This window comes from Epinephelus moara, chromosome 12 (genome assembly GCF_006386435.1).
Source record: "Epinephelus moara isolate mb chromosome 12, YSFRI_EMoa_1.0, whole genome shotgun sequence".
Lineage (NCBI taxonomy): Eukaryota > Metazoa > Chordata > Actinopteri > Perciformes > Serranidae > Epinephelus > Epinephelus moara.
In genome coordinates this window covers 29276185-29291252 of record NC_065517.1, presented here as the reverse complement: position 1 = coordinate 29291252, position 15068 = coordinate 29276185, and the positions used below count along the sequence as shown (strand labels likewise).

At 40.1% G+C, this 15068-nt stretch overlaps 1 protein-coding gene across 2 annotated transcripts in view; it reads right to left on the bottom strand.

The window, feature by feature from the left end:
- Positions 1–15068, bottom strand: part of ptk2bb (protein tyrosine kinase 2 beta, b) — a 35391-nt gene that overhangs the window by 6631 nt on the left and 13692 nt on the right. For both annotated transcript variants that reach the window (XM_050058574.1, XM_050058575.1), the window contains exons 6-26: positions 14935–14997; positions 14664–14718; positions 14261–14401; positions 14068–14142; positions 10934–11035; positions 10654–10771; positions 10430–10469; positions 10163–10194; positions 9983–10027; positions 9794–9891; positions 8240–8321; positions 8056–8156; positions 7130–7245; positions 4712–4812; positions 4467–4556; positions 2913–3117; positions 2493–2601; positions 1805–1864; positions 1598–1720; positions 480–632; positions 207–242 (exon numbers count right to left, since the gene is read on the bottom strand). In XM_050058574.1, the coding sequence (XP_049914531.1) occupies positions 207–242; positions 480–632; positions 1598–1720; positions 1805–1864; positions 2493–2601; positions 2913–3117; positions 4467–4556; positions 4712–4812; positions 7130–7245; positions 8056–8156; positions 8240–8321; positions 9794–9891; positions 9983–10027; positions 10163–10194; positions 10430–10469; positions 10654–10771; positions 10934–11035; positions 14068–14142; positions 14261–14401; positions 14664–14718; positions 14935–14997 (1945 nt within the window). The remainder of the gene's footprint in view (positions 1–206; positions 243–479; positions 633–1597; positions 1721–1804; positions 1865–2492; positions 2602–2912; positions 3118–4466; positions 4557–4711; positions 4813–7129; positions 7246–8055; positions 8157–8239; positions 8322–9793; positions 9892–9982; positions 10028–10162; positions 10195–10429; positions 10470–10653; positions 10772–10933; positions 11036–14067; positions 14143–14260; positions 14402–14663; positions 14719–14934; positions 14998–15068) is intronic.

The window sequence follows — 15068 nt, the reverse complement described above, 5'->3', positions numbered from 1 at the left end:
CATAAACTATCAAATGTTATGTGGCATGCTGATTGCATTATGCCACATGTCCAATGGGAATAAGAAGAACATGTTACCAAAGAAATCAAACTGAGCTCAGAAATGTGAGATACATCACTAAGATCTATTTGGCTACAATTTGTTTTAAAGTAGATTTTTTCTCTAATCTGACTTTGATGTCACAGTGTGTAGAGGCAGACACCTACCGCTGGGCTGGTAGGGTCCTCTGGTCCCATGGGGTCCTGCAAAAGAACAGGCAGGTTCATTTTATACAATATGGACATGGACCCTCTCTTTGGAACTGTTATCAGGGGAACATTTAATTTAAGACTTGCGGGGCGTCGAGAGTGAACAAGTGGGTTGATATTGTTAAACGATGCCTCGTTCAGTGTAGCCTTCAGGGCCACATTGAACTGAGTGGGGTGACACAGAGACACAGAGAGGGGGTTGACAAAACTTAATGAAGCTCTGTTTCCCACCAAGCGTTGCTCCTCCTTCTCCAGCCACTTTTCATCCTCCATCATCTGCTCTTTCTGCCGGCGGAGAGTGGCCTGCATCTGCCGTCTGTCCGTCTGCCACAGGCGCGTGGCGTCCTCCCTGCTGTTTGGGTCCACGCGGAAGATCTCGCCCTCCTAGGATCAGGAGAATGATGGATTAACATCACATAATGCCTTTTTTGTCTCTAAAGGAATAATTTACCTCCCAAAGGACCATTTGTATATCAATTACTAACCCTGTGTTGTGCTGAATTTGTGAAGAAAACGTTGTTTTTTTCACACGAAGAATCCAAAAAACAGAGTGAATATGTCTTGATGAACCAAAGTCAAAGGGGTCCATGTTAAAGAACAGCAAAACTATATCAAAACATCCATTCACAAAATCTTAGACAACTTGTGCAGTATAATCCAAGTCTAATTTATCCAGCCATATGCTAAGTACTTCCAGGACAGCTCTTTCTGACAGGGAATTAAACAGAAAGTTAAACTCCATCTACGCTCTCTCCCAGTCTAAACTAACCCTTTAAAACACCAAAGTCACACAATAACACAAAGTAACTATCTGATCAAGGCAGAGGCAGAGCGGCAGCTCCTGTGTTCAGCGAGGTAAAATTACTGTTTTTGTTAATGGAGTCTGGCTGGGAAGAGAGTTAAGTTTTGCTTTTAAATCAGTTCCCCCTTGGAAAGGGCTGTCTGTTTGGGAAGTACTGAGCATATGACTGGATAAATGAGACTTCGATTATACTGCATGAGTGCACGAGTTGTGTGGACTTTGTAATTGGATGTTTTAATATAGTTTTGCGGTGGTTAAACATGGTCACCTTTGATTTCAATTAATCAAGAATTTTCTCATTTTTTGGATTCTTCTTTCTCCATGGAGGCACATGAGAAAAATAAAGTTTAACTTACAAATTCAATGTAACACAGGGTGAGTAATTGATACATAAATGGTCATTTGAGGGGTGAATTGTTCCTTTGATGCATTCATGTTAAGCTCCAACTTCATTAACATTGTAACACGTGACTTAAAAGGCGAGAAAAATGACCCACATACACACAGAAAGGTTAGACTTCAAGACAAATTGCTGAGCCCTTCTTACCACCATGCTTCGACGCCGGGGGGACCAGGATGGCAACGTGAGATTGTTCATGGAGTCGACCGGGGACTGGTAGTCACATGGGCTGGCCAGGTCAGGTGAGCTGGCACACAGAGCTTCGTTCAGCTGCAGACACACACATCATTCACATAAATATATCTTTTAAGTTAAGCTTGTCATCTTGGAGGAAACAGGTTAAAGCTACTGTACCTGAATGTGTAGACCAATACTGAGCGTGTTCCCGAACCGCCCTGGTTTTGTTCTTGAAGGCTACAGTAAATATTCAGAGGATCCATTAGAACATTGAATTTGAATAATGTGCTGTTCTGTAAAGCCCTAAGGCACCTTAAATTTCACTGTGACAACTTTGACCATCACTTTAGTTTTTATATGACATACACTTTTAATAATGAGTGGATCTTCAAGCGTTTATATGTATTAATTTTGGCCGGGTTTTGTGAACGGCATATATTCTAATCTCACTGAGAAAAAAAAAAAGCGTTGTGGAGCGTTGTTCCTGTGGGTTCCGGCTACACTAAACCCCTGAGCTTGCCTTAACAGGACTAAATACAAACCCGCTATTTTTAAATATCCCATGGAGAGAGACTCTCACTGCAGCCTGTTATATTTTGTTCTGAAAATGTTGGCGTGCAGCCTCGTTCTGTGGACGATAAACGAGGCGCAATAAAGGAGGAAATACAGTGAGTGCTGGACGGAGCAGTGAGTGACAACAGCACCACCCACATATAACAGTACTGTTTGTGGTGGAAATGCTAGAGTCTAGGTACCATGTCTGAAGGGTTACTTTTTTTTACTTTCCAAAGGTACCATACTGAAAGTGTTTGGTGGAAATGGGGCTAAACATATGTCAGTGGCTGAGTATGACAGTGACCCGTACCTTGGGTGGAGGCTCGTTGAAGTTAAACTTGGTGTCGAAAAATTTTGTGGAGCGTGCTCTGTCCCTTTCTCTCTCCACTTCCTGCTCCTTCTCCATGTGGTGGACATCACTGACAGATTTCAGACAACAAGTTATATCATGCTTTAGTAAGAGAGGTACAAAAACACATTCTATTAACTGTTATTGCAAGTAACTACTTAGTGCTCTGAATCTTCTCAAATTAAGTGCAATGCTGATCTCCCATTTTAATTCTTACAATTTAAAAACTAACCAGTCATCGATGGCTCTAACTTCATCATTACAAAAATGTCATCACCGCAGATCCAGCGTGCATCTGGGCCTTATTTAAAAGGTCTTTTCATTCTGTGCCTGTGTCATTTTGTAAGAGTATGTCTCCTTTTACTTGGAATAAAGACATACCTGATCTTGACCACCAGCTCAGTGAAGTTGGGTCTCTCTCTGGGATCATAGGACCAGCAGCGGGTCATGAGTGAGTAGAGGGCAGGAGGGCAGTTGTCTGGTTTGGGCAGCCTGATTCCCTGCTCCAGCTGGTTGATCACGTCTCTGTTCTCAAGCCAGAAAAACGGCTGCTGTCCGCGACTCATTATCTCCCACACACACACAGCTATCGAGTGATGCAAACAAAGAGAAACAAAATAAACAGTCATGAGTTTAGGGCCTTTACGCTTCTCATTGTATATGTGCAAAGTACAATAATACAGGCTTGTGTCACTCATGACGACACCATGCTACTGATCGAGGCTGTTTCTGTTCTCCTTTTGGACCGTGCTCCTGGACATGTCTGTTTTTCATTTCTCCTTTAAAAGGAGAAACAAACTTAATTTACTACCTCATGGTAGCCACCACAAACCAGCCAAGGTGCAGTTACAGTCTACATCCATGTCTTTCCAGACTAATGTATAGCCATGACAAAAGACAATGCTTCAAATGTTGTGGCAAAGAAGCTTCATATATATTCACATATAGTATTCATACACACGTTGTTGCTGTAGGAGCTACACCTGTTACTTGCAGCTACATGAGATGTTTCACCCGGCCTGACCTGGCCAACGCGTTTTACACGGCTAATACCACAGCGTTCTTGGTTGTGTTGAGTTTAGACGATAAACTGCAGGTGCCAGTTGCAGAACAATCATCGTATTTATTCATACCACCAAACACAGGTTGGAAAAATGTCCGTTTCTTTATCTTTCATTCAAATCAAACACACACAGCTCACAGCACGTTGAACACTGTCCCCCGCCACAGCAGTCAAAAACCTTCTGCTCCTCTGGGGCTGATGCACCTGACAGCAACCCTACCATACCCTAAGCCTCAAAGTATGAATACAGCGCCACCCAGTGTGCACCAATGGTAAATATGATTCAGGTCTGCTGAGTGACATATTTGGCCCTTACAATTGCCATGTGGACTTTACTCGAGCTCAGGTATTTTTTTATGAGCAACACATTCAAAAAGCCAGCGTCTTTATGGTAGGTCACTTTTTCTAGTAAATGCTTAATATGAATTATTCGATTGTAGTAAGTCAGATGTATGAAATGCACCACAGAAGGCTACAGTGTGGCTCTGAAGTGGACCACAAGAGGGTGCTGATTTGGTTGAGGTGTACAGACAGGTGATAACAGATGTAGACTTGATTGTTGCATCAAGTAATTAGGAGAGCTTGTACGTGCCCTAAACAAATGTCCATAAAGTGGTTTCTAACCTCTCATCGCCTAAAATAAAGATCAGTCTGTGTGTGTGTACCGTGCTCCATGTTGTTCTGATATCAGTTCAAATATATTTTTACCATCTCATAAAACCACACAGTGCTGTTTAGGTTGAAGATTAACCAGCCACATGCTTTTTCTCATGTGTGAGTGACTGTGCTTTCCTGTCCCGTGCCTTGAGCATGTTTATTGTCTCTGCACTGAGCTGTTGTACCGTCTGTAGGTCGGTGTATCTTAAACTCACCAAACATCCAGACATCACTGGCCGAGGTGAAACGTCTGAAGTTGATGGACTCTGGGGCCATCCACTTGATTGGCAAGCGGGTAACAGACGCTGCAAAGGAACAGGAGACATTTTATTTTGTAGTTAACACTTCATTTTTGAACAGGAACATAAAGAGGTGCATTTTTATTATTTATGTTCCCTCTTGACTTGTCTGTCAAGGACATATATATGCTTTAAAATTTAGACGATTATGCCTCTCTTACCTTTGTAGTATTCTTCATCCTCGATGTATCTCGACAGACCGAAGTCTCCGAGCTTCACACAGTCTGGACTGGCGACTAACACGTTCCGCACAGCAATGTCTCTGTGACAAAACACAATATAGACAACAAGAAAAGTTAAAGGGCAGCTTTGGTATTTTTCAACCTGGACCCTATTTTCCCATGTTTTTGTGCCTAGGTGACCAGTGGAGACAACAATTGTTAAAACTGGTCCAGTATTGGGCGAGGCCGCTGCAGCATTCTGGTACAGCATCGCAATATTTTTGTGTGGCAATATTGTATCGTTGCACAGTGCCAAGTCTTGATTTTTTTAATTATACAAATTATTAATATTACCAAAACAAATCAGCTTTTGGTAGTCTACTAGAATAATAATGATATAATCATTGCTTTTTCAGTCCACTACATACATTTCGCTGCAATAAAAACAGCTGGAGTGAGATAAACAGACTGAAAACTTTATCATATTAGATAAAACAGATGTTGACAAAGTCTCCCTTTTAAGACATATTTACTCTTGAAAAAAGGTAATGAATCGCAATATATTTTATCGCAACACTCAGCACATTGCAACATACTTAAAATCGCAATGAAGTCATATCATTACTTAAGTCACTGTTGGGGAATATTCCTCAAGAACTGCTCAGACAAAAGATGGAATACCACAAGGATCAGTTTTGGGACCTGTTCTGTTCACCCTGTATGTGCTACCCCTGGGACAGATAATGCATCATCACAACATCTCTTTCCATAGCTACGCAGATGATACACAGCTGTACCTGTCCATTAGAGCCTCTGACACCAAAAAATTAGCTTCTCTTCATAGTTGCCTATGTGACATAAAAATGTGGATGTCACAAAACTAGTTTTTCCCATGAGTCACTTTGACATGAAAATATGGCAACATAGGATCCAGGTTGAAAAATACCAAACAGAGATAATAAAAATGCAGATAAGACAAGCACAGTGTCTTAAATGGCCCTTAAATTTGCCTCTCTATCACTGCAGTGCTTCCACAACTGCAGCAGAAAATAATACAAAAGGAATCTTTGCATTTTCCACACAGGCAGAAAGTCATTTCCTTTGTCTGTGTTTTTTATCTTCACAGGAGATTGAATCCAGAGTGGCTGCTTCGCTGCCTGAAACCTGTTGATAGGAGTCTGCAGAAACAACTGACTGAACATGTTTTTCTGTCATCTCACATCAGCTTTATATAATGTTGTGTTTTAGTATAAATATTCAAAGTTTAAATGAAAAAAAGTTTTCTATTGTCATATAACTCCACTTTATATTCAGATGCTTTTTTTCTTTGTATCCATCAATAAGACTGTCAACTTTTTCCTCACCATCTCTGTGAATCAGCACTGTGCAGTAAATCACACTCAGATTTGTCAAATTATTTCAAGTACATACTGTAACTTGTTGCCCAGAACATTACAGGTTGTGCCTCTTTTCTTATGACAGTAACAAAGGATCTTTTTTATTATACACTACTACCTGTGGAAATTATGAGTTTTAGCACAGACGTACTGTTCAAACATTGCTACTTCAACTTCGTTAGCTGGTCATGGTGACTTAGTAGTGCTGTCAAACTGACTTGGTCATCACTCAGGACAAAAAGGTTTGTTACACTCTAAACATGAGAGAGATTGATGCATAATGTTTAAGGGGAACTGATAGCTAAGTTTACTATGGTTTACATCAATTTACAGAAGATTTATCAGTTGATTGGAAAAATTAAGATCATTATTTGATCATTTTTAAGCCAGGATAAGAAATTGAACAGCCCAATCTCCAAAAAACTGGTGGTATTATATGTTTCTGCAAAAACAGATATGATACATTTGTACTTTTTATCATATCAACGCTTCTGAAGTAGAATAGAATAAATCTTTATTGTCAACCTTGGGTGGAAATTTGATTTCGGCTCACCAAACATGAAAGACAACATTGTAAAAAGCCGCTTAATTGTCAGTATATTTCCAAAGAAGCTCACGTGGGAGTCCGTAACTGTATTTATGCTGTATTTATCCATCAAAGTATTTAAAAATGTCCACAGTTTCAACATGTTGGCCATTGTTTGAAACCAGCTCTGAGATCTTGTTACGTGCAAATAATCAACTCTTTAGCCCCCAGACTCCATTTAAATAAACAGAAATTTTAGCATGTACAGAGTTAGCATATTTTCACATCCAACTGGGTGAATTAAGGTTTTATTTTAACCAAACCAGAGCTGATGATTGTTGGAACAGAGGAAAGACAGAACCGAAGTTTTAAGAAACGTACAATGCCAACTTTTTTTCTGGCACTTGGGCTAAATCTAACTGTAGATACACAAAAAGACAACAACTATATCTTCATTTCTGGATAACAACACAAAAAATAAAAGGAATCTCTCACCTGTGTACCATGTTGACTCCTTCGAGGTAGACAAGAGCTTTGCAGATCTGCAGGCTGAACAGCACCAGAGTTGTGTTCGTCAGCTTGTTCTGGTTCTGAGTTAGGTAGTTGCCGAGCTGTAACGTCAACATTTCAGTAAGACAGGATTTCACCTAAAGCAACTCTTACCTTTCTTGCATTTCACACAGCACTTAGAAAAAAATTGAAGATCCACAACTCCACCTCCCTCCAAAGTCCCATCCTCCTCCTCCTGCAACTCCACCTCCCTCCAAAGGCCTACTCCCCCCTCCTCCATTACGTCCTCATTATGTCTATGATAGACGTAGGCGCTGGCAAGGTAACGTTAGATACACGGAAGAGGAGAGCAAGTGTAACGTCACAACCAAGACAGTCAAACGCAACCCCGGAGTTTTAAAACTCAACTGGAGTCAGTGATGACTGGTGAGTTGTAGAATAAGGTTACAGTGCCAACGTAAGATAGTAGCGTTAACGTCACTAGTAAATGGATGTTACGCGAGTGGTTACGTCAGTCGGAGGGCTCCACGTGGGAAAGACAGACAGGATGCTCGGCCAATAATTGCATTGGTCCGAATGCAATAATTGGTCAGAGTTTTCTTAGAACCATATGAGAATGGTATAATTATTAGTTTTTATCTCTGGTGGAATTCACTTACATTTTAGTGTGCCATCAGCTTATTAATAGCATTTAACCTAAACAAAGAAAAGCATAAAATTTCCAGAAAGGTAAGTGTCACTTTAATCGACATCTGCACTCACACACACAGTCTCTGTCTTTCTTTCATACTATGATGCATGTATCTGGCAGCAGGAAAATCAGACCATGCTAGAACTGTGCAAGATTTCAGTTCAGTTACACAGTATGACTGGATTAAAACTGAAACAAGGAAATTAAGACTAGCACCAACCTCTCCATACTGATAAAGCTCCATGACGATCCACACGGGATCGTCCTCGATGATTCCGATCAGTTTGACAATGTGCTGATGATCAAGGTTCTTCATAATCACTGGCAAACACAGAGTTCAAAAATATTAATTTATTGTTAAAACAGTTATTTAACTGTTTTCTACACATTTTTTTTTAAATTACCTGCTTCACTCATGAACTTCTCCATCACATCAGGTGAACAGTCTTTGCAGGTCTTCACTGCCACATTGATCCTCTCACCATTCTGTTAATAATAATGACAATAACTCCCAGTCCTACTACACGTATACACACAAATGTATCCACTGATTTTTCAGATGTTTCTGTCACCATGTAAGTCTACGGGAAGTCTTTTTGGGCCCAATGGCAATACTTGACAGACTCGGGAGTTGTAGTTTATAGTAGTTTGGCAACTACCAAAATTGGCTTCAAAGCCCGACGCACTTCCTGGGGGCCTGGTGGCAACCTCCAGGGCTACAAAATGAAGCCAATGCGGAAGTGCAAAAAAGACATGATGTCAAGCTCAGCACACATCCCAGCTACATCTGCTGATCTCAAACAGCCCAATCAAATGATGGAGCAGCTGACTGATGGAAGGGAGTCAGCTGATAGATCACATGATTCCTCTCTATACAACCAAATGGCGAATCTCATTCAGGGCGCCCCATTTAAACTGCTCTGGCCTGCCGACTGTTGCTGCTTCCTCTGTACGCTGCTTTGCAACCTGCCTCCACCCCAGCTCCTCCTTTTCATGTTGTGTCTGACTTATCAATATCATTTCTGTTTGTCACTGATGCTGCTCTGTTCTGTTCCCAGGGGGTCTTTGCTGCTGCTCTCCCTGCCTTAGGCTTTCCATGTAGGCGCATGGAAGGGCAGGGAGGTGTGTTCTCTCCACCACAGAACAGAGCCATACCGCCAAATACAATACTGCAAATGAAAATAAAGTTTTCTTTGACTAAAGTGGTCCTAACTGAACTACATTTATTTGAATGGCCATTTGAGGCTGGCTCCAAAAGCAGGTCAATCCGCACAGGCCCCCAGCAGAAATAAACATGTTTACAGCCTGATACAAAAAACTATTTTGGTCTCTACAGTCAATATCCCCCTTCATGACAACTGTACAGGGGGTGAATTTTTATGTAATTAATGACAACATTGCTTAGATAACAACGATGGCGTAACCCCAGAATTACAAAGTATGGGCATAGCTTTTCTACTTGAGTGTGTTTTCAGTTCATGAAAGTTAACTGTGATGTTTTGGATGGACATTTGTTTATAGTACGTACATTCTTGTTCAATGTTTGGTTGATCTAATAGACCTTTTTAGGAGTTGGATATTCAGTTTTTCTGGTAAATACACTTTGTTTAAATGGTTTTAAGCCTGTTTTTTTGCTTGCAAAAATTAGCATTAGCATTATCACAGTTAACCATAGCTGTAAATACACCGTGCTAACCAAGCTAGCAGGTAGTGTGAGGGTTACCTCCACCGTCTCGTCCAAATATTGTCACTTTTGGCTCCAAAAATCCAAGATGGCAACAGCAAATATGCCATATTTAAGCTTCAACAGAAACAACTGTGACTCCTGGCAGCATAGATATTTAATCAATTTATATTTCTCCAGCAAGCTTCCTACCATCATAATCTATAGGCAGTTAATAAATAATCCTGTGTTTGCTGTTAGTATTAATATACTTCAATTAGGAAGATACACTTACATCTTTTTTGTAGACTCCATCATAGACTTCCCCAAAAAAACCCTCACCAAGGATTCGGCCGAGAACAATGTCACTCCGGTCAATCCCGTACTTGACAACTACACAACAAGGTTTGCGTTTATGAAATTTCAAAGCAAGTTCACACAGTTATTATTCTGCAAAAGACATGAATACAAACTTTCAACGGACCTGATGTCGGCCTTTCATCGAGAATCTCACAATAGATGTCTGACCCTGAAAATACAAAAGAGAGATCAATATACTTTCACTTGTTTTTGTGAGATAATTACGGAAAGGTTTGGCTTTGAAGATGCTGTGTATTGTACTATACATGGAGGTGATGTAGAACAATGAAAAGTGTCAGCTCACCCATACTGTGTCTGACCGAGCCGCTGTTTCTACTGCTCCAGAGAGAGGACAGAATGAGAGAAAGCCTGGCTCATAAATTTCCAACTTATGGCTCCTCAGAGCGCTGACAGAATGATTCGATAATACAGCCTTTCTCATCAATAACTCTAACTTTTCATTTCATATTACAACCAAAGGGTATTAGTACAGCTTGGACTCTGCAGCTACGCCGAGGATGAGAGAGGGCACAAATCATTCAGGGTTGTAAAACCGCCGACATGTACTCACTTTGTAGGAAGCTCAGGTAGAGCGCTCCGTGTACTGGCATCTAGGACAGAAATAAGTCATGATAATTACAGTAAAGCTTAATACATTAATACATTTTAAAAGTCTTCCATGCAGCCTTTAAGGCCTCCAACTACACTCCACACTTAAAAACAATGTCTTTGTTGTAAGCTTTTACCATGGTGATGTTAAGAAAGTAATAGGAAAAGTGGCTGAGCTGTACACACCTTTATTTGGCCGGTAGATAACACTATCCTCTGTGTCATTTTCCAGGCGACAGTAGCCATCAATAAGGTCCATCATGTTCTCTGCCAAAGACATCGTGGCCACATTGATTGATAGACGCTATCAGAAAGAAGAAAAAAGGGCATGAAACACATGTACTGGGTCAAATTTCCTGTGCATACACTCTCTATAGTAAACTCTCTTGCTTATTTTAACTTTTCTGATTCTTAACACTGTGCAAAGTAATACTGCATCATAGGTAGATAGTGTTATGGTACTTACTTGTCTGGCCCCCTCTATGCTGAAGTCTATGAGTGGCTTGCTGTCGCTCCGAGATAAGCATTTTATTTTCTTGATCTGTTTGAAGTCGGCTAGAAAAACAGGCTGAGAAACAAAAAAATAAAAATTAAAAAATAGGTATGTAATTAATTGAGTTAAGCTGGAGCTGATTACAATTGATAAGCTGTGTGAGATATTAAAGGATGTAGCAAAAGACCAGTTTCTTTGCATAATATGTCCAGCAGGAATTATTTCACACAGCTTTCACAATAAGAATTCAAATGGTATTTTCCAAAATATATAGGAATACTTTAAAGATGGATACAGTAAATTGAAACAGAATATGAATTTTTGGAAATATGCTTAATTGCTTTCTCGCTGAAGTTAATACCCCTCATGATTGTGTGGTAAATATCAGTTAGCAACCAGGATAGTGCAGGAACGAGTCCTAAAACTCAGAAATAAGTTAGCATTTTAGCACTCCTGGTTCCCTCGTCTTGAAGTCGATGTGTTTTTTGAATGGGTTTTTGGTTAGATGCCTGTGAACACAAGCTTAAGAAACTTTGATGTTTTGTTCTACAATATGAAATACATCATTTAAAAACCCACTCGTGAATTTTGAAGATTTGATGTGTCTTAAAAAGGTGATTGCTAACAAATGGCTAAATTATATTACAGAATGAACACAGCTTTACAGCCTTGTTGTGGTGGCAACACTAATCTTTCTACTTCTGGTGATTAATAAAAGCAGTGCTCCTTTGTGGAGATTACCTTATTGAACAAAACCTGTAAGTATCATAAACGTTTGTTTGCCACAGAGCTTATTTTCTGTAATACTTCAAAATCCAATAGAAAATCCCATAGGCTTTTTAACGAGGGAACCAGTGCGATGCTAACTTCTGTATTGGCCTACAAAAAAAGTCATCACTGCAGCACTCTATAGACCCTTCCTAAGCCCCACCCCTTTTCGCTCTGTGCTCCAGTAACAGTTGAACTAAGCTAAGCTAAGTAAGTGACAGAACCTCAGTCAGCTTTCCCCTTTCCTGTTTTATTTTACTATGTGCTAGGCTCGTCTATGCTGAAAAGAAAAACCAGTTTTGAAAACTGAAAGACTGCTGTCACAATCTGTATGCACTGTGTTGTAGATAGTCACATCTTAAGTTAGGTTAGCTAATGTTAGCAAAACACTAGCCAACTGTCCAGCTAACGTATAGCTACATTAAGAGGAGTTAGCATAATGTTTGGTTTGCTTTCTCTTTATTTTCTTGGTAACGTTAAAGACGTTTGGAAAGGACTGACAGGTTGGTTGCTGAAATATTTTTGAGATGAGTTAGCGTTAGCCAGAAAAGACCAAGGCTAATGTTGCTTTGTCTATGTTGTTTCTGGAAGGCTACGTCCTGCCCCAAAGTAACTTTTGGTGTTATTTATAGAGTGCCAAAGTCACGTCCCTTTCCGGTAGAGCTCATGGGACCTTAGATCGGAAAAAATATGAATGGCAGTGAATGGGGAGAGCAAGACCTTAGATCGGAAAAAATATGAATGGCAGTGAATGGGGAGAGCAATATTATCTTTTGTTCACATTTGAGTTGCGACATGAAATCTAAATATGTCGTTAATGAATTTAAAACATAAATTTTAAGGTCAAGAAAGTCATACTTTGTGGTAAAACTGTTGAGATATAAGCTTTTTAATTAGAAAAGACTCAAGAGTACACAGGAGGAGGTCGTGTATGTGACGTCATAGCTTTCGCTCGCTTCCTGCAGCTTGGCCTCCCCGCTGAAATTCCACTGTTTAATGATTAATCGATTTATGATTGAAGATGTCTGTGTGTTTTGTGCCAGGTTGCAGTCACTCCAAGCTGCAGGAAGCGAGCGAAAGCTATGACGTCACATACGCGACCGCCTCCTGTGTAGTTTTTCTAATTATGTTTTTTTCAAAAGCTTATATCTCAAAAGTTTTATGACTTTTTTGACCTTAAAATTTATGTTTTAAATTCATTAACGACATATTTGGATTTCATGTCACAACTCAAACGGGACCAAAAGATAATATTTCTCTCCTCATTCACTGCCATTCATATTTTTTCTGATCTAAGGTCCCATGAGCTTCATCGGGAGGGGCGTGACTTCAGCACTCTATCTGCATATAGCTACACAACATCCAGCATCCCATCGTTAACATATTCTTCCATCGCATACTGTAGTCCTGCTGTCGGCTTCTTGAAGCTATATTGCCTCACACCCAGAATCTAATAGATACTGTGGCACCCGTCTACACTGAACCGGCATTGCCATGTTTATTTCCGTCAAGCTTGTCAGACCTAGTAACAGTAACTAAGTTGGGGAGGGACTTATGCTGTGTTCACACTATAAGCGACACGGCAACAGTGTTACTAGCTACATTTTCACCAAGTCACTGTGGAAGTGTTTCTCAGGTGCACTTTACCATACCTATATCGTCACAGGCTTGTGTGTGTCTGCTACTTGCCACAGATCACCTCGAATGAACGTCATTTTAAGTCTGTATTTAGACATAAAACATCTATGGTTATGATCAGTGTCTGGACCCTGTTTTAACATCACATTTAGCTACCTCATTGCATCCCCGTATGCACTGCAACATACTTAAAGCTAGCATAGTGTCAGCTAACTAAGCTAAATAACACAGTACCACGGCTAAAAACAAACTATATGACTGGGGCCTCACTGTGCCGCTGGAGAAAAAAGTTTCGTTAGTATTGCATCATGCCTGTCAGCAGTGACAAGTGTCGGGCGTCAGTTTGTAGCGTTATGTCACCAGCTTACATTGAAAATGAATTACAGCATTAGGGTCAGTCTTTTAGTGAGCTATAGGGGTGCTGCTGAATGAATTTTGTTTCCTTTTGAAAGAGCTAAGTGAGCTGTTTCTAGTTTTGCTGCTGGCTTTGGCTTCTTGGACACGAGTGCTATCAATCTTATCATCTAACTTTCAGCAAGGAAGCCAATAAGTGCATTTCCCAAAATGGCCATATATTCCTTTCACAAAAATCCTGGAAATTGGCTAGATAGATTAGATAGATGACACAACAATGTACTAAATTGATGAAAGGTCAAATCCAGGTCAAAGGTTAAAGCTATCAACATCTTCATCCTGCTTACCGCTGAATCCTTCTGTGTGCGTTGGCGAATCCCCCTCCCACCGACAACCAGCTCCACTGCTAGACTCCAACCTTGCTGTTCACAAGTGCGAGTGGTTAAATGTTTGAAATATTAATATGAATATGAACAGATTCCGTTTAAAGCTCCCGGCAATTGTAACAATGGCTATCATTGGATTAAGGAGGCTGCTCACCACAAGTTCACATGGGAAAACCTCTTCATCGTAACTGGAGAACTCTTTGAAGGTCTCAAAGAACTTGATCATGCAGTCATCCTCCTTGAGTGTTGCGTACTGTTGAAATGTTTGCTGGATCAACTTCCGTAGCTGCCTTGACTGGATCACAAGCAGGGAAGTTTAAATTATTATTTTATATTCACTCTGATGACGGTACCACCCAGTAGTAAATTAGGCAAATTAATTTGGGGTTTTCTAGTCATTAGTGGGAAACTTTGGCAATTTTCAACCAGGTCTGTCTCACCACTGTGGGAGGAGTGTGTGCAGATGAAGGGTTTGCCATGGTCTGTTTGACACAGACCTGGTTGAAAATCGTCTAAGTATCCCTTTAAGAATCGAAACCACTGTTAGGATGGTTTACCTTCATGCTGTTAATAAGCTCTTGAGGAAAGAAGAGGTCCAGGCCCACTTCTTTTCTTCATTTGTAAAGGAAATTTTAGAAGAAAAAAAAAACAAAGGAATTAAAACAGTAAAATAAACTATTGCTACCAGATTGAAACATCATCTTCTGAATATCATCTTTCAATGACCTGCAGAAATGGAGGTCAAATCGCTTCAAGCTATTTACAACATTATCCAGCAATGAGTGAAGTTATGAGTAGCTACAAGATTAATGGAAACTAAAAACTTACTCTAGCAGCTCAAAGTTGGACTTCTTCTCGAGACCTTTAGCATTCATGTCTTTGTAGAACCTCCTGTAATAAGAGAGTAAAAACATCTCAGCAACTAAAACTTTCTATAAAATTCACTCAATAAAACAAATGAA